The sequence below is a fragment of the Ruditapes philippinarum genome, unplaced genomic scaffold, assembly GCF_026571515.1.
Source record: "Ruditapes philippinarum isolate M1 unplaced genomic scaffold, ASM2657151v2 ctg125_1_1_1_1, whole genome shotgun sequence".
In the NCBI taxonomy this organism is placed as follows: Eukaryota; Metazoa; Mollusca; class Bivalvia; order Venerida; family Veneridae; genus Ruditapes; species Ruditapes philippinarum.
The window spans coordinates 350221-369416 of NW_026853776.1; the positions used below are offsets into that span (position 1 = coordinate 350221).

At 32.5% G+C, this 19196-nt stretch overlaps 2 protein-coding genes across 2 annotated transcripts in view; both read left to right on the top strand.

Moving 5' to 3' along the window:
* Positions 1 to 7123: 7123 nt before the first annotated feature.
* Positions 7124 to 9654, top strand: LOC132737823 (uncharacterized). The gene is made up of 2 exons (XM_060725173.1): positions 7124 to 7653; positions 8818 to 9654. The coding sequence occupies exons 1-2, from the start codon at positions 7196 to 7198 to the stop codon at positions 8933 to 8935; spliced, it is 576 nt and encodes a 191-aa protein (XP_060581156.1). The 5' UTR covers positions 7124 to 7195; the 3' UTR covers positions 8936 to 9654.
* A 1312-nt stretch (positions 9655 to 10966) lies between these two features.
* LOC132737839 (uncharacterized) overlaps positions 10967 to 19196 on the top strand; it is a 41779-nt gene continuing 33549 nt past the window's right edge. Inside the window, exon 1 of the mRNA XM_060725193.1 lies at positions 10967 to 11747. Coding sequence (XP_060581176.1) covers positions 11218 to 11747 — 530 coding nt within the window. The 5' untranslated portion in view covers positions 10967 to 11217. The remainder of the gene's footprint in view (positions 11748 to 19196) is intronic.

Below are 19196 nucleotides of genomic sequence, written 5' to 3' on the forward strand. Positions count from 1 at the left end.
TATCATTATACATTTAAATGTATTTGCTTCTGAATTATACAAAGTTCATTGCAAACGAACATTGTTTATAAAAAGACATTTATTAATAAACTGAACATATACTATTCATGTATTAAGACCATTTGGGAAAATATATTACTTAAGTGAATTTACAGCTTTTATGTTACATACACATTGTCCCGCATTTTTTATCAAATAAAAAGAAAATGTATGCATCTTGCTTTTAATGTGTATATGTTGTATATGTTTTATGCTCATTTAGTTCTGCAATAAAGATAAGATGTATCACTACACTTGTAAGGTATATGACTATTGTTTCCTATTTTGTAGTTCAATATGTTATTTTGTATTATTTACAGACTGAATATTATAAGCGAATGTGATTTTATCGCCAGGCGTTTTTATATCCGTTTTTCCCAAATCATGCACTCTTTTCTGTTTGTCGTTATCAAGACAACCTGCCGGAAACTTAAGATCATCCCTGTCAGCATACGCATCTGCAAATAGTTTTTCTTGGAAAATGAAATTCCCCATACATAAAAAGAATCTTGTGTTATATAGGATTAGCAAACCAATTACTTTTGCAAACTGAATGAAAAGAGGAGAACCTCACCCCCATTTTTCTCATGGAACTTTTCTGATGATACCAGGAAAGACATAATTATACTTTTTTAATTCAAATTCAAAGATACGTTAAAGGAAATTTCTTCCTCTATCCTAGATATACGTAATAAGCTAGACAATCACATAACTAAGACGGCTTCACATATTAGTGAAATAAAAGTTTATATAAATAGACTAAAATCTCAGAGGCTAGTAAATTCTTATGAATTAAATGGTGAAGTCGAACATATTAAAACAACACGGAGGTAATGATCGGTGAATTCCTCTCTGATTCAAAGGCTATAGTCTATTTCTGGTCATTTTCGGTCAAAATTAAATGTTCCTGCTAACAGAACGCTCATAATAAGAAAAGTAGCCCGGAAAATAAATCTTCTTATCAAACACCTAATTATTCTCTAGAAATGAATTGCTTGATAGATACTCCGCAACCAGAATCAGCAGAAAACTAGATATGTGACACAAACCGGACGCATGTGAAATCTATACTGTCGAGCTTTAAATTAACGATATTAATGATTTACCAACCAAATCTAAAAGGTCCAGTAGATGGAAAACACATCTTGTTGGGGACTTTGTTCTGAAAGGAATTCTTACACGAGGTCTCAGAAACGATGTTGATTTGCTAGCATGTCCAAGGAGGCAGACATTTGTCTGCGCAAATATGATTTGCGTAAATACAAAAACGTTGTTATTTACGTTGGTGGAAATGATGCGGCAAACGACGGTTCGGTTGATAAAGTATACGAAGAGCAGTGATGTTGCTTCAATGCGTGCTAAATGCGCTGTCTATTTGTGTACTCTTTGTTCACGCCGTGATACAGATGTTGAACTAACTAACCGCGTACTTAAGATAGATTGACTGCAATACATCTTTCGAACACGGGGATGGTCGAACAGCAAAATACTTCTACAGTCGGGATTGATAGCATCTAGGTTAGAAAGGAGCAAGTACTTTAGTATCTGTCAAAAAAACAAACAAACAATACCATTTATAAAAGAACGTGATTCAAATGCACATGGTCAAAGACGACCCTTCTTGTGACAAAGCACAGATGATAAATTTAAGGTCAGATTGAATAACTATATTCACTGTAATATTTGTGGTTTTAACACTCACACAACAAGGGAGTGCAGACGAGGCAGAAGTTGGTAGGTTCATGCAGGCAGACATAATCTCTCATATGAATGTATTAACTAATTTAATATTTTTCTACACTATGCAGCACCTGTGATATATTAGATTGTGAATGCAAATTAAATTACCTAAATCGCTTTAAATTTTTTATTAAACAATGGTTCAAAGTCGATAGACATTGATGATAATTTTAATTTTACTTCATCACAAAGTAATACAAACAGTTTTTCAGTAAAATTAGAAACTTGTTTTATTGAACCTTTCGTAATTATGCTTCAATTACCTTCGACACTTAATGGTTGCTTATAAGCTTTCTAAATGTACAACATCTTATACCCAAAATTCATGAAATACGTATAATAATGCTTAAGATATGTTTGGTTTATGCGAAAAACAGTTTTATGTGATCAATAGGTGATAAGATAAGGATTTCAAAATTGATAATTATACTTTTAAAGGAGAGAAAGGATCTTATAGCGTTGCGATGGAATTTTGATATATATTCAAGATACTGTTTCTTATATTTTTTCAATTCAATTCACTTTATAAAAGCGATTTCGACATAGAATCCCAAAATATTGAAGCTGTTTTGTTACAGATTAATTTTTCACATTGTTAAATTTGTTATACAGGCCACCTAACAACAGTTAATCTAAAGTTGATTTTTATGAGCAGCAATTAGTAAATGCATAAACGACCTAAGGCAAATTATTTGAAACATACGTTTTTATTATTCAAGTTACTTAGTATGGAGTTATGGAACACTATTCCTTTAGAATTAAGAAACTGTACAAGTCTCAAATTACTTAAATCACATTTCAAACATTTATTATTGTCTTAAAAAATTAAAAGGTAATATACCTATACTATAATAATAATAATAATAATAATAATAATAATAATATCTTTATTTAAAGAAGGTTACACATTAAGAACATACAATAACAATCATATATATCTTATTTCCAATGTGGCCTTCTGAAATAGAAAACAACAACAACAACAACAACAGGATATGCATAGGTAGAAAAATGAATGTATAATATGTAATTTTTAAAATATTACAACTCATATATTTTCGACAGACACTCAACAATTTGTTTAAACATATACGTATATTGCATCATTCGTTCGTTCATATATTTATTCGTTCATTCACTCATTCATTCACTCATATGAACATCAAGATATGCTTTGTATTTTTCTTTAAAACATTTAAGGTTATTAGCATTACGAATATTTAAAGGTATATTGTTCCAAATGTTAATGCCATAATAAGAAAATGTGTCTTTAATATAATTTGTTTTAGGTCTTGTCCATAATACAATATCTTTTCGTGACCTAGATCTTAAGTTATATATTTTGTTGTCGGATAAAGTCATCAGTTCTGTCATATAAGTCGGTGCCATGTTATTTAAAGTTTTAAAAACAAGCACCGCCGTGTGGTATTTACATCTGTCAAGGAACGGTAACCAATTAAGAGTTTCGAATAGATTTATTGACGGAGATCTTTGAGGTTCCTGTAAAATGATTTTAGCAATTCGTTTTTGTAACTTACAAACATTATTTATGTAGTTTGTGTTTCCTTTACCCCATATAATACAACAATAGTCCATAATGGGCAATATATATGCATTGTAAAACAATAATTTCATATCAAAGTGCAAAAAATACGATATTTTTTTTCAATAAGGCAATTTTTCCGTTAAGTTTTCTACAAACATTGTCAATTTGCAAGTGCCATTTTAAGTTGTTATCTATGCAAATACCCAAGACTTTTTGATCAGTTTCATTTTCAAGAGCTATTTCATTTATCTTAAGAATTAATTTTCTCATAATATTTACTTTTTGTCTTGTTCCTATTACCATACATTTTGATTTATCTGGATTTAAGGCCATATTATTTATTTTGCACCATTTGTCAATGCTATTTAAATGATCTTGAAGTTTTTATTTCTACTTTTGATATATTTTCTCCGGACTCATAAAGAGTAGAATCATCTGCGTATAAATCAATTTTTATATCATTACCTATGAAAGCTATGTCATTTATGTATATTAGAAATAATAAAGGTCCTAATATTGAGCCTTGTGGAACACCGGAAATTATTTTCATTGACTGAGATTGAAGATTACCTATTTTAACCAGTTGTATTCTGTTAGAAAGATATGACTTAAAGAACTTAACGGCATTTTCAGAAAAATGATAAAGTTTAAGTTTATGCAAAAGTATTTCATGGTCAACCAAATCAAAGGCTTTCTTTAAGTCTAAGAATACAGTCCCGATAATTTTTCCACTGTCAACATCTTTTAACCAAGTATCTATTAAACTAATTAGTGCAGTATTAAATGAATGATTTTTACGAAATCCTGATTGTTTATTATGAATCATGTTCGTTTTTTCAAAGAATGAGTGTATTTGTTTGGCAATATGGCGCTCAAATATTTTGGATATAGTTGACAAAATTGATATCGGTCGATAGTTATTTGCTTCATTCTTATCCCCCGATTTGAAAATAGGTATAACTCGAGCTCTTTTTAAATCATCTGGGAAAATATTAGATTTAATACTATTATTGATAATTGATGCAATTATTGGTGTAATATAATCTCCACAATATTTGATGATGTTTGGTCCAATTCCATCTAATCCTGTAGATTTTTTAATATTCAGTTTTTCAATAATAAGTTTTACTTCAAACGGTGTAATTAATTCAATATTAAATTCATGATATATTAGCTTTTGGTTTAAAGTTTGTTTTAATTTTGAAAAATTTGTATTTGAAAACTTTGTTTTATGTATGACATTCGAGATATTGACAAAATACTTGTTTAATTCATTTATAATATTTACAGTTCCGTAAATTTCTTTATTACCTGTCACTAGTCTGTCTGGCATTGTAATACAACCTTTTTTATTTAGATTTGAAACGTCCTTTAAATTTTTCCATAAACATGCCGGGTCTTTGTTATTTTTAATAGCATTGTTAAAGAAATATCTTTTACTTTTTTTAATCATTGATGTTATCTTATTTCTGAGCAATTTGTATTGTTCATGTTTCCCTACTTTATGATAGTAATCGCGTTCATGTATAAGATATTTTATCTCATCAGTAAACCATTCCGGGCGGTGTTCACGTTTGATACGTTTTTCTTTTATTAGTGCATGCTTTTTCAAGATAGTATTTAAAATGGAGTAAAATAAGCTAAGATGTACTAAATGTTGTAATCGTAATAATATATCCATCGTTATGTTTATTGAAGGCCTTGTTGAAAGTAAGATTTTGCGTTATACATGTTATCTCTAATGCTTTGGTGTATTGTCTTAATAAGCTATTTTCGTAAAATAAAGACTTTATCATTAATATTATTAATATCTACGTAACAAATTATCGTTTGGACTTATGAATTCTTTCATTTTCTTAGGAAAACAATGCAGTGTAAGTTTACACATAAAAACATCACATTTTCATCCAATCACTTGATGTCCCTTTGAATCCTACGGTTCTCCCTTCACTTTTTCGGCCAATCACTGGTTATGTTACTCATTCGCTTTCAAACTCGTCGCGTGGCACAGATAGGTAACCAGGAAGTATAAAACCAGGAAGTATTAAATATCTAGTACGTTTTACAATTGCACAGTAACACAAATTCGACAAAGTGATCCCTCGGAAGCATTAATCACAACAAAATTACAAGAGAATTGCAGACTCAGTTTGATTGAGTCTGTACATGAGGGATAATGAATACATGCAACATCCCTCACGCCCCCTAGCACCGGCTTGAGCGGTACTCAATTCTCAACACTTAATAGTGCTGGCATCAATGATCCCGAAGGACCAGAAAAATATAACAACACTGAAGTGAAGTACGGGTCAACATTTTACAGCCGCCACACAGCACTTGACACCTGCTGTTGTGAAGTATAAAAATCTGGAAACAAAGTGATCCCTCGGAAGCATTAATCATAACAAAATTACAAGAGAATTGCAGACTCGGTTTGATTGAGTCTGTACATGAGGGATAATAAATATGTGCAACATCCCTCACGCCCCCTACCACCGGCTTGAGCGGTACTCAATTCTCAACACTTAAAAGTGCTGGCATCAATGATCCCGAAGGACCAGAAAAATATAACAACACTAAGGTGAAGTACGGGTTATAAGTCTTTAGTAACAATTACATTGTTTTACTGATTCCGTGAGAAAAAGGACCAATGATATTTTAAAGGTTTATTGATTACACGCCAATGTAAATTCTAAACAATACTGTAAAATACAGTACTGTACTTCATTGTACTGTACTTTTCTGTACTGTACTCAGTTTGGATTAATATATACGTTCAATTAATCTGATAAATGAAATATCATAAACAAAGTGTTATACCAGGTATTATGCCAAAAGACCATTCCTTTTGAATACTTTAAACTTATCTCACGTATTTATTTTGAAAAGGTTTGAATTGATATATGACACCTCTTTACCCACAGGCATTTGGATAAATTTATATGCAAGTTTCCTTTAAATAATTTTTACAAAATTACCATGATGCAGGGGCAACCGAACCACAGCTTGTTATTTGTTGTTAAGATGCTTGTTTGTTTCATTTTACGCCTTTTCCCAACAGTATTTCAGTCATATATGCGGGTAGTTTCCTAACCATCGTTCCTGGAGAGTTACACCAGTACTAGACTACCTTCCTCCGTGCTAAACTACCAAAGCATCTCCAGGGGATCGAACCCACGCCAGAGAGGTAACTAGATTATAGGTCATCGACTCTAACCCCTCGACCACGGAGGCGGTCTCATTGTTAAGATGCATACAAATATATATTGAAATTATTTTATGGTCTTGCTTTATCTAAAGTTTCAATTAAATGTAAACCCGCTACATTTTTGTTGCTGAAGACACAGAAAACTTTCTGTCTTTTATTTAGGTCTCTTATTTATCAACATCATGGGTTGGAGATATATGTAAGGACGTTTCTTTTGCATGTTTTGAATTCGCAAATTATAAGTCAGTTTATGAATGATTTTTGTGTCTATGCTATCATTCAAGTGGATTTGAATATACTTGGAAAAATATCTAAGAATATTAAAGAAGATAAAGAATAGAATAAGTTTCACTTAATCTTCTTAAGCATCACGTTAAATGCACGTATTTTAAATGATTGAAATACATTGTACTAGAAATAAGGTCGAAACCAAAAAAATTAAATCAAACACCTGTGTACAACATGATTTGTTTTTTATCATAATTCATTAATCTTGAAATACTGTTGCTTTATGCATATTTGGTGCAGAAATGGAAGAAGGGGGTTTCTTAGAGAATATTAGTGACTCTGAATTAGAGTTGGAGAGTTGGAAATTTTTAAATGTAAGAGGAAACGGAGAAGGAACATTGTGCAGTTATTCTCGTGATAAAACAAATTCTCACATGACTTTAAGATGGATCAAACCGGAGAGATATATTGGTGATACTATTGTTGAATTTGATGCATGTAGTTTTTCTACCTTAAGTGTTACCGGTGCAAATGAAGGTAATTTTGAATTGAGTCCTAATGATGAAAGTACATCTGGGGAAGATGAGGAAACATCTGAGGAATATGGAAGCTCTTTTCTAAGCGTTAAAGAGGCTAACAGTGACAATACTGAAAATACCGTTAGAGGACGAGATCAGGAAACTGTTACCATTTATGAGCGTAAGCCTACATTGACTCAATCAGATATAGATAATGAAATTCTTTGTGAATTTTGCGTTGAAATAAAAGCCACTCACTTTTGTAAACTATGTAAAGGAGATGGAATGCGTATGTGTCACAGGTGTTTAAGGTGCCATGCGAGGCTAACCAATCACCAGAGTGATGTGATGTCACTTTTAAGCAATACCGAAAGGTAAGTGTTGACATGTTTTATTATAATGTTCTTTTCTTCATAATGTTGAGTTTATAACTAAATTACGCTGAAAATATCTATAAAATAAGTACATGTAAACGTTTAATTGAAATAATTATTTTTTTGCTGGTTAAATGTACATGTATTTGTTTAAACATTGATACAGAATCGATGATTCATACATTTTGTATACACGCGTATACTTAACTTCATTTGCATATGCTAATCAAAGCACAGAAGGCGCTGAATTTGTTTTGGTCTCAGAATGTTAGAAAGGTGAAGGTTGTGAGATTATAAACCAATTTGTTTTTGATAGCCACCAATGCTTTCCAGCGTTTTAACTGTAGTAAATATTGGCTATAAGAGACTAATTGCAACACTGATAGTCAATTCAATGTTTATTTGACTTAAAAAATGAAAAAAAAGAGTTGCCTCAACTGGGATTTTAACTCCAGACCTCTCGCTTCATAAGCGAGCGTGCAAACCCCTCGGCCACGGTGAAGTTATATGTTAACGGCCTGAAGAATACCATATTATTCTTAATTAGGGTTTGTAACTCTTATGTTTTCGACGCTAAACCTGTTGTTTAACACAGATGTAAATAATCATGGAGCTTACTGTAAGCATGTATATCTATAAAAAATGAAACAATATTAGAAATCGTCGACCATTCGGGAACTACTTTGCTTGAAAATTAATGCGCCTGTCATTTGACAATCTTTACGCATTGATCTCCCCTGAATTTTTCGGCGTTAGTGTACATATAAAGGGAAGTAACCGCTTCAAAAAACTGGACTACTTTAGGCATTTGCAATTAACAGCATTATGCTCTGAAATTTCGCTACCATTATTTGTTTGGTCTGACGACCTAAACAAATAAAAACGGTTTGGGAAATAGAGGTTTTCACACTTTTATACATTGACACTTGTGACATCACGAGGAGGCGTTCTCTAAAAACACAAACACTTGACAGGTAAAAGTGGTCGTTTAATGAAAAGATTGATCTCAATTAGCTGACTAATTAGAGGTCGCCGGCCGCGTTGAGCAAACGTCGCTTAAAACATTAAAGATATAGAGAGAAAATGATCGGAGGGAATTTAAAGTGGTGGCATAAGACTAAAGTCGCTTAATTCTTTTTCTTTACTTGACATACTGTGTTTCAGTTTGAATTTAGTCCATGGTTGCAAAGAACGCAGATCACACGAAAGACCTCCAGATAAAGTAGTTGATAGGCAGCCATCACCACCCGTGTTAAAACTATCTAAATATTGTAGCAGATAAGGACACACATACTTGTATTGCGATTGATTTTACCCGAATGGCAAATGGCAATCTTTTGGATGCCGATTTTTCCAACAAATGTTTGAAAATATTTAACTTCGACAATTTACACCTGAAAAACGTATTTTACCTAGACGACCATCCGGTGTGTATCACGTGTTTCCCCAACAACACCGTAGCAGTAGCGTATATAAAGGTTCTATGTCTGGAAAAAATTGAGGAAAGTCATGAAAGATTGGCAATCTACAAGGAAATGGACAATTGCAATGGACTAAAGAGCGTTGGGGAATACCTATATTACTTAGGCGGCACCTCATGCACTGCCTCCATATACCACCAACAAGGCTCAAAAAACCTTTCACATGTAAGAACTATCGAATAACAACAATATGGCATCAATCATCCGGAACAAATTGATGTTGACCAATCTAGAAACACCATTTATATCACCGATGCAGCCCTATATGTGTATGCTTTAGATGTAAATGAAAAACTTCTTATGAGTATGCCATTATGTGAACAACATGATGTCTCTTCGGATACTGCTAGTAATGTGTATGTTTGTTATTTTAACTCAGACAAAGTTTTAAGAATCACTAAAAAAGCTTCCAGTTGCAAAACGTTCTTGCCAGACATTACTATCGCTGTACAGTGTTCGGTATATTTCGACCACAAAAGAAGGCGGATTTTCATCGGCATGTACAAGAATAACTTAATTTTATATATGATACGGTTTTAGTACTTTCACGCATACACATGCTCAAATATACTAGATGCAAATTAGAGAAAATATTTATGTTCAATTGCAAAGTGACATATCGTATTTTACATGAAAGGGATCAAGGGCCACCTATTAAAAACCATCAAAAGTGAAACTAGCACATTTGTATCCTTGAGATTTATTGGATAACGATAACCTTAACGTTTATTGATATACCTAGCTGGCTTATAAAGTATAGTTTTGACAGGTTACATTATGATATATATATATGAATGGTATTACAGACCTTCCATTATGAACAAATTCACTTGCAATGGACAAGTTATTTCACCAAAACTCTTCTGGAGCGAGTTTCATGTGTGTGTTTCCACTAACTCCTCGAAGGGGTTATTTCCCTTAATCATATAAGTGTCAATGACGAAGGATGAAGAGTTGATAAATGCGGGGGGATTGGTATTTCCGGTGGTGGCTACAAATAAACGTCATATAAAAAAATTATATGATTTATATATTTTAAAAAATTCAATAGTATTTTGTGCAAATACCGTGTTTTTGCTATAAAAATGCTCCATGTTCATGATAAGATTAAAACATTCATTCTTATAATTAAAAGCAGAAAAACTAAAAATGCATAAGATCATTCTAGGCATCGGTATTTATATGATACAAAATTGTTGCAAGCGGTTTTGCTTTTCCTAGGTATAAATAAAGTTGATTGAGACAGATAAACGTTTAAGTACCAAATGATAAACTGACCTCTACCTGGTTTTATGAGTGTCATATGGGTTTTTCAATATGAGTCTCATTACATATATGCATATTCAAATCTATTTTATATATTTCTTTGACAATTACTTTCGTAAACCCATAATTTTCCATTGTATTTCATGTATTGTTTCCATGTATTGTTTGCTAGAAATATATTACATGTTTTATTCAATAAATATAAGATAGTTAAAGTGCAATATAAAGACAGCATTGTAAATTAATATGAATTATACATGCGTGGATTATGGGTGGATTATGAAAATAATAATTAAAAAAAATGAAATAAAGTTTCAATATGAATCTTGGTATGATGACGGATATAGAAAGGAAAAAAATGTTAATAATACCGGTACTTGTTGTAAAAGGTGATCACAGATTAAAAACAATAAGCTAAATTTCGAAAAGAAACAATTAATATTATTTTCAATGTTTTGCAACAACAGGGAAAAAATTGTAATATTAATAGCACGTATTGTTTCCATGAAAAAAAGGAAAATATATATTTTGTTGACAGTTATTGTGTAGTGTGTACCTCTGTAAAACGGATAATACATATCTTTCGTTTAAACGCTAACTCCTTATATAAATAGATTTTTATGTCATAAGTGTACTGGTATTTTGTGGATATTGGAAAGAATATTTACCTTAGTTGTACAATCATTTAAACTATTCAGGATGTAACATTGGATAATTGTGTTTGACAAATTTGTGTATTTGTATGTGCATAATATCTCATTGTTTTTGATTCTGCTATTCTTAATATTGAAATTACTGTGCTTACTCATTGAAAATAATGGCAGAAGGAGGTGATCGTGGACAGCCTGGCGATTCTGATTTAAAAAGTATCTCGACATTAAGTGTAAGAGGGTCGGTTAGAGATGATGATGAAGAAACTATCAAAGATACAAGTTCTTATATGAGTTTCAGAGAAAATTTCGGTGAGGATCAAACTGGATCGGTGGTAAATAGTATTTCTACATTAAGTGTTACAGCGGGAAATGAGAGCACTACTGATTCCGGAAGTTCTTTCTTAAGCTTGCAAGAGGCTCAGAGTGACATTACAGAAAGTACTGTTAGGAGCCGCAGTCAAGAACGTAAGCCTGCAGTGAAACAGTTAGACTCGGAATTCATATTACACTCTAGATCCGGTGATGACGAATTACTTTGTGAATATTGCCTCCAAGATGAAGTGAGAACCAAAGCCACGCACTTCTGTGAACTTTGTGGTACCAATGGAAAGAAAATGTGCTACAAATGCTTAAGATACCATGCGAAGTTTTTAAGTCACCGAGACGTGACTTCACTTCTTACAAGTACAGAAGGGTGAGCACATATATACTCCTTATGGAGTTAGTTAAATTTAAAAATCGAGTTGTTGTTTTTTTCTGGTTTTTTTTTTTTTTTTTTTTTTTAAATATTTCTACTAGCACGTCAGAATGGCTCGTTGAAATGTAAGACTGTAAATAAATGGCGAAAACATCACATAATAGTAGTGCATTAATGAGAATGCAAATTATTTTCTATCATTTTCCGAAACCTTGACGGCTGAATTTGACGCCCCTGTAAAATATTAGGTCATTCGTTAGTGTTTAATTGTAACGCGCGTGATTTAACCATGAACATAGAATTAATAATAATTATGACGTCTTTTGACGATTTTAGCCTTCAAAAATGCGTGTCCTGAAGACGAATAACAAGCTTAAAAGACCAAGATTAATTCACAGCGAAACCGACAAATCAGCGACAGTTCATATGTCTGCCGACTATTTAGATAGAGGGTAACTGGTTTGTTGTTAACAGCATAACAGTTACCACAGAGTCGAATATCATTCTCTGTAAAAACAGATATCGCCGGCCTACTCAATGGTTAGTGAAAACAAGAGCAATGGGTTGGTTCGACAGAACGTTTATATTTACATGGTAAATACGCTCCTGTAATGACATACATAAACAATAATAAGACACGGAAAATACAAACAATTAACAATACAAATTCAGATCCACAAATAAATATAAGGCATTAAAGACAAACGTTTAGCTGTATATATATCAATAAATAACTACAAAAGGATGATAATAGTTTTAAAGCATAAATGGCTGTTAACATTTGTATTCAAAATATGGCGGATATCGATTACTCGATAGTGATTGACAGAGAGGAGGTTAATCGAAATAAATAAAGTAAAGAACGAAAGTATAAAGAGGTCCGACTACGCTAACTATAAACTACTACTACATTATAAACTATCTACTTTAGTTTGGTGTCCAAATTATTCCTTATTATTATGTAGTTATGAATATTTTATATTATTGTTATTAGTGTATGATTGTTATTAATGTAGATACGTGTATATAATCATGTAGATAAGGTACTTTTATAAATAGTGTATGTTTAGTTTGTGTAAGCGTGTATATATCATTTATGTGTATAATGCGTTTATCAAATAATTCCACCCTATGACACGGACAATGTATGAGTCTTTATCGCAATGTACATATACATTGGTAAATCGTATTCTGATAGAAAATAACAAAATTAATACTTATATAGGATTTACTCTTATAGTAGCGTTTAAATAAAACTTATTTTACGTGTGGTTTAGGATGAGATTTTCTAGCACTTGTGCAAACTCTAGAAAATCAAATCCATGCGTGATTACATTTCAGTCTAAAATGAAAAAAGACATCTGTGCTTGTGTGATCATTCAAATCACACGAAGCTTAAGAACCGAAAATGACGTTGAGATGAGCTACATTTGGTCGAAACCGGTATCGTTTATTTTAAACGTCATCATTATCCAATCGAAATTAGCCTAGAAAACCGTAGCCTCCTTTCTTCAGCATTTCAAATGTGTTGTGTTATCGTTGATTTTGTTCAGTTTATAAAGTCTTCTATGCTATTTGTGGTATATTCCTTATCCGTAGTCCTAGACATTAAGTTCTGAAGAATACACACGAATTGATAACAAGCTGTTAAGTCATCAGATGTCACATTAGATTTACGCAGATGCAATAAATACACTTAAAATAAAATATGAGTGAACAAACTATACATGCTTTGAAATGGGTCCTTTCAAAATCCAAAGAACTGTGCGTAAAATTAGCCCACCAGTAGGAAAATAATTCTCTTATCCATTATGTATTATGGACCTTTACAATATTGTCTTTGATGTGAAAATATAGCCATTCCTTTTTATAAATTGCTAGGTCAACTACTTACAAACAAAACATGCCGTCTTTTGTGTAAATCAGGTGCATTAGTAAAGATAGCCAGTCAGCCAATTTGCATAAAACAGTAAACAGTGGATAGGTCCAATTGAATTAAACAAGCAAAAAGTGTAACTGTTTAAAGGTTTCATTTTTGGAGCTATACCGTAGAAATAAATAGCATGAGCCCCAAAGGAAAGCAATGAGGTTGTCAAGCATATTTTATATATTCAAGTTACTATAAATGTGTCCATAGGACACATTCCACTGTTTTGTAACTCTACTGACTCTAGGTCAAAACTGTTGGGGGCTACACGTGACCAATGTTGAAAACAGAAAATCTTTTACTTAGTCAATGACAAAAACTCTACAAATGCTGAATAATTTTACAAGCAAACCCTAAGGTGCATAACTACACATGCTGCCCAACATTCTTGTATATTTTCAGGACTACAGGTCAAATACTTTTTGAGCTATGCATGAACATGTTTGTCAAGGGCAATAACTCTATCAAAACTGAAAAAAATCCATATGGAAAAGACAAGGGGCACAGCTTCAAAGTGATGTTGATCATCATTCCTGTAATGTTGGTTGATTTTAACTCAAGCACTCAAGGTACACATAACACAACAGTTTTGCATGTATGGTTTGTGATAAGTCATTGCAATTACTCTACAAATACTGAAAACATCTACAAACAAACCACCAGGTGCACAACTACGTACATATGCTGACCAACATTTCTATAAAGTTTCATGACTCTAGGTCAAATGATTTAGAGATATACACGACACAAGTTAAAAATTGAAAAAAAAATACTTCGTCAAGGGCAATAACTCTACAAATCCTGAATAAATCCACAAACAAACCACCAGGTGCACAACTACATATGCAGACCACCATTCCTATGACGTTTAATGACTCTAGGTCAAACACGTTTTAGCTACTCGCCACACAAGTTAAAAATTACTTTTACTAATTCAAGGTCCATAACTCTGACATAACAAATAAAATTATCAAGCGAAGCCCTAGGCGCACAACTTCACATGCTTAACAACATTTATGCGAAGTTTCATGGCCCTAGGTCAAATATTTTTGAGCCATGTGCGACACAACATGAAAACGGACGGACGGACAAGGTTAAATCTAAATCCCCCATAGGTGGGGCACAAAACCTTTTTTGTAACTGTGGGGCAATGTTTTAACTGTTTTATTCCCTAATAAACAATTGCATCAGTATGTAGGCCGGCGCCGTAGTAAAATTACTGGATATGACTATAGCAAGGTACGAGATTGCGCTATATTTTTAACCCAAATATCTTATTGAAACTCTAATGAATTGTATAGGTTGGTGTTAAACCGACACAATCATATTGTTGGCATTTCTCCAAACCGGCGTGTTACCTTATGAAAAGGATATTGCATGCACAATTGTAGTAAAAAAATTAACAAAACACAAAAATCAATATTGTAACCAGATCATTATTCTCACGAATTATCTAGTAAAGGAAATACACAGCCGTTTGTGCACATCTATATTAAAAATTATATAAATTATCATAAATTCTTTTCCTCGAGCAAAAATTATTAAAGAAAAGAAATAATGGAACAAAATGAATAATCCTTTTATCTTGGTGACAAGAACTCATGCTTAGAATATCCTTAATAAAAAGCTATTACCAGCTGCTATTAAAATTCATTTTCATAGCTACTATATACAACAACAAGTTAAATATTTATACACCGGCAGTAGAATTTTTGATAAAGTCAGTACATCAGAATGGTCACTTCTGTTTAGTGGCATAAATGAAAATACTACTATGTAATAAGCCAAAAATGTTAGGAAAAATGGTGAAATATATGTCTCCTTTAAACATTAACTCTTATTACTTATATGGGAAGTAAGAAAAGGAAGAATATATTTAGTAAAGATACATATAAACTTTAACAATTAAAAAACAAAAAAAAGAAGAATAAAGGAAGGAATCACAAACAACACAAATATTACTGGCAAAGATTCAAATCCATTCGTAATGAAGCAATATTATTGATACGGGAAGCCAAGTCAAACTATTTTTGTAAACTCTCAAATAAACTGAAAAATGATTCACTTTCGTCTAAAGACTGGTGGAAGACTCTGAAATCGTTTATTTCATCAATAAATAATAGTGGCATTCGACCACTGACAGATCCCTTAAACAGAAATATTGTTTACACAAATAACGATAAGGCAAATGTTCTGAATAACTTCTTCGTAGAACAAATGTCTATTAACGATGACAACAGAGATCCACCTTGCCTTAGTTCACCACATTCCTGTCTCAACGATATTGTGCTTATCCCTCATGAAGTAAAAGTTGTTCTTCTTTCGTTACAAATTGACAAAGCAGTAGGTCCAGATGGTATTAGTAATATGATTTTACTATCTTTCTCTTTGTGTGACTTATTCAATGCTTCTCTACGATGTTGTGAAGTTCCAGTCACATGGAAAGAGGCAAACGTCACTGCAGTTCACAAAAAGTCCCATATAACTACAGACCTATATCACTTTTGAACACTACAGAAAAAGTATTTGAGCGGCTTGTATTTATACACATTTTTAACTTTCTTAAAGTAAATAATTTTCTGTCTACTGCTCAGTCTGGTTTTATCCCTGGCGATTCTACAGTTCATCAGCTGGCCTTGATACTTTTTGTGGATCACTTGACAATGGCCTTGAAGTTCGTGTGGTTTTTTTTTTGATATCAGTAAAGCGTTTGACAAGGTTTGGCATAAATGCCTCCTTTTAAAACTTAAGCACGCAGTTATATCTGGATCTTTGAAATCTTGGTTCAATAGTTACCTTACTGATAGAAAACAAAGGGGCATACTACCTGGCGCCTACTTGTCAAAGCAGGAGGCCCTCAAGGCCCTATACTTGGTCCCCTATTATTTTTGATCTTTATAAATGATATTGTTAATAAAATCGAATCTTTCATAAACCTCTTTGCTGATGATACCAGTCTTTATGTTATAGTTGAACATCCTAACACAGCAGCCACACTTCTTCAGTCTGACATCCATAAAATCTCTTTAAGGGCAGAAAGGTGGTTAGTCACCTTCAATCCTTCAAAATCGGAATCCCTACTTGTAACCAGACAGCGAAATTGTCAGCATCGCCCTTCATTGCATATGTTTTACCAATAAATTCCAGAAGAATCTGAACACAAACATTTAGGCATCTTTCTTTCTTCTGACTGCACATGGTACAAACATATTGAATACATAGCTGATAAAGCTTGGAAATGGGTTAATATAATATGTAAACTGAAATTCCCTCTGGATCGTAAATCTTTGGAAATTATCTACATAGTATTCATTAGACCTATTTTGGAATACGGTGATGTAATTTGGTGAAATTGTACCCAATATGAACTCAAAAAGCTTGATAAGATTCAAAATGAATGTGCACGCATTGCAACTGGTGCAACCAAGCTTATCTCACTAGAAACTCTATATACATTGGGAATCGTTATCCGAAAGAAGATATAAACACAAACAAATTATGTTTAACAATATGCAGTCGAACAAAACTCCAGATTATGTCTCATCATTAATACCAAATCCAGATCAATCCCGATACAGCTTACGAAACTCTGAAGATATCAGAGGAATTACATCAAGGACTACTCTGTACCACAATTCTTTCTTGCCATCAGTAATTCGTGATTGGAACAACTTGACTGTTTTAATACGAAAAAGCCCTACAATATCTTCGTTTAAAACTTTCTTAAACAAGGACAGAAAATATACACCAAATACTTTTATACAGGCAGTCGTAAACTGCAGGTCCTTCACACTCGGCTTCGAACGAACTGCAGCGCATTAAATCACCACCTGTTTTTGAAAAACATTTCTCTTACCCCTTTGTGCAATTGTGGGCAAATTGAAACTACCCAGAATTTCTTTTTCGAGTGCTGTGCATACGATGCCGTCCGCAGAACACTCCTCCTTAACTTGACAGACTTCAGCATAAACCTTCATAAACTTCTCTATGGTGACCCATCTCTTACTTACCAGGACAACGTTTTTATATTTACAAATGTACGAAATTATATAGAAAAAACGAAAAGATTCACTTAGATCCATTCTTATTGAGACTATAATCCTCTCTCACCCACTTTTCTTCTCTTTTCCACTACAATGTATTTTGTTTTCTTCTTTTATATATATTCTTACATTTTAGACATCTACTTGTAGTTAATCTATTCTATATCAGTTTATATATAAATTTATATTTATACTAACTATTAGCTTATTTAAGACAACCCATATAGTTAGCCAAAGGAGAAGAATTCTATAAAACTTGTCTTTCATTCTCATCCTTTTCGATTGTGTAAAACTATTTTGTTTGTTATATATTTGTATGTACATTATATATACTTTCGGGAATAAATATGTTTAAACCAAACAACACAAAAAACACAAATAAGTCCAAAAAAAAGAAAGTAAATTAAATACGCAAAATCAATTTTGATTTGAGTTTTATGATTTTAATTCATATTATAAAATTATATAGATGTAGAAAGAAAGTTGGATTTTCAAAATTTAATATACTCTACACTGACTTTGAAGTTTTCTTTCATCGCGATTCAACATCATACACGTGGGATGAACGCGTGATTACTGTCCATTAAAGTGGGTGCGAACATTTTATGACAACACGTGTTAACACGTAAATAATCAAGCAAGATAATCTACATGGCTATACAATGTCAATGTTGTTGAATGGTGATAAAATATTTTGAAATACTAGTATATGTTTTTCACTTTTTTAATGTGAGCAAAAGGAAAATCACTACTTGAATATAAAAATCATGCAAATAGATTGGGTATAAATCATCATAATAATTATTCTTGACAATAAATATTATAAATTTCTGATAATATACGTCTACAAGCAGTAATTTTAGCATAAATTCCAATTTATAAGCTTTTTTTATATCTTATAAGTCACTTTCGTATTTTTCAATGTGAGCGAAAGGAAGATTTGAGAACTTGTGTATAGAAATTATGCAAATAAATGGCGATTAAATCAATATTATGATTATTTTTTTTATAATAAATATAATAAGTTTCTAATATTATCCGTCTGCAAATTGCAATGTGATTGTACAATTCTATTATTATGCCCTCACTTCAAAGAAGAGGGGGTATATTGCTTTGCATTTGTCTGTCTGTCGGTCCGTCGGTCCGTAGACCAAATGGTTTCCGAGTCATAACTAAGGAACGCTTAGGCCCAGGAACTTCAAACTTGGTATGGTGATTGGTCATGACCAGTAGATGATCACTATTGATTTTGGGGTCAAGGGGTCAAAGGTCAAGGTCACATTTACCTTGTAGGTAAAAACAGTTTCCGATCAATAACTAAAGACCGCTTAGGCCTAGGAATTTCAAACTTGGTATGGTGATTGGTCATGACCAGCAAATGACCCCTATTGATTTTGGGTTTAGGGGTCAAAGGTCAAGGTCACATTGACCTTGCAGGTAAAAACTGTTGCCGATCAATAACTAAAGAACGCTTAG

Bases quoted from the DNA above. Each gene is read 5' to 3' on its own strand.
- LOC132737823 (XM_060725173.1), top strand. From the start codon at position 7,196: ATGACTTTAAGATGGATCAAACCGGAGAGATATATTGGTGATACTATT. The intron at 7,654-8,817 runs GTAAGTGTTGAC...ACTGTGTTTCAG, and splicing joins CTTTTAAGCAATACCGAAAG to TTTGAATTTAGTCCATGGTT.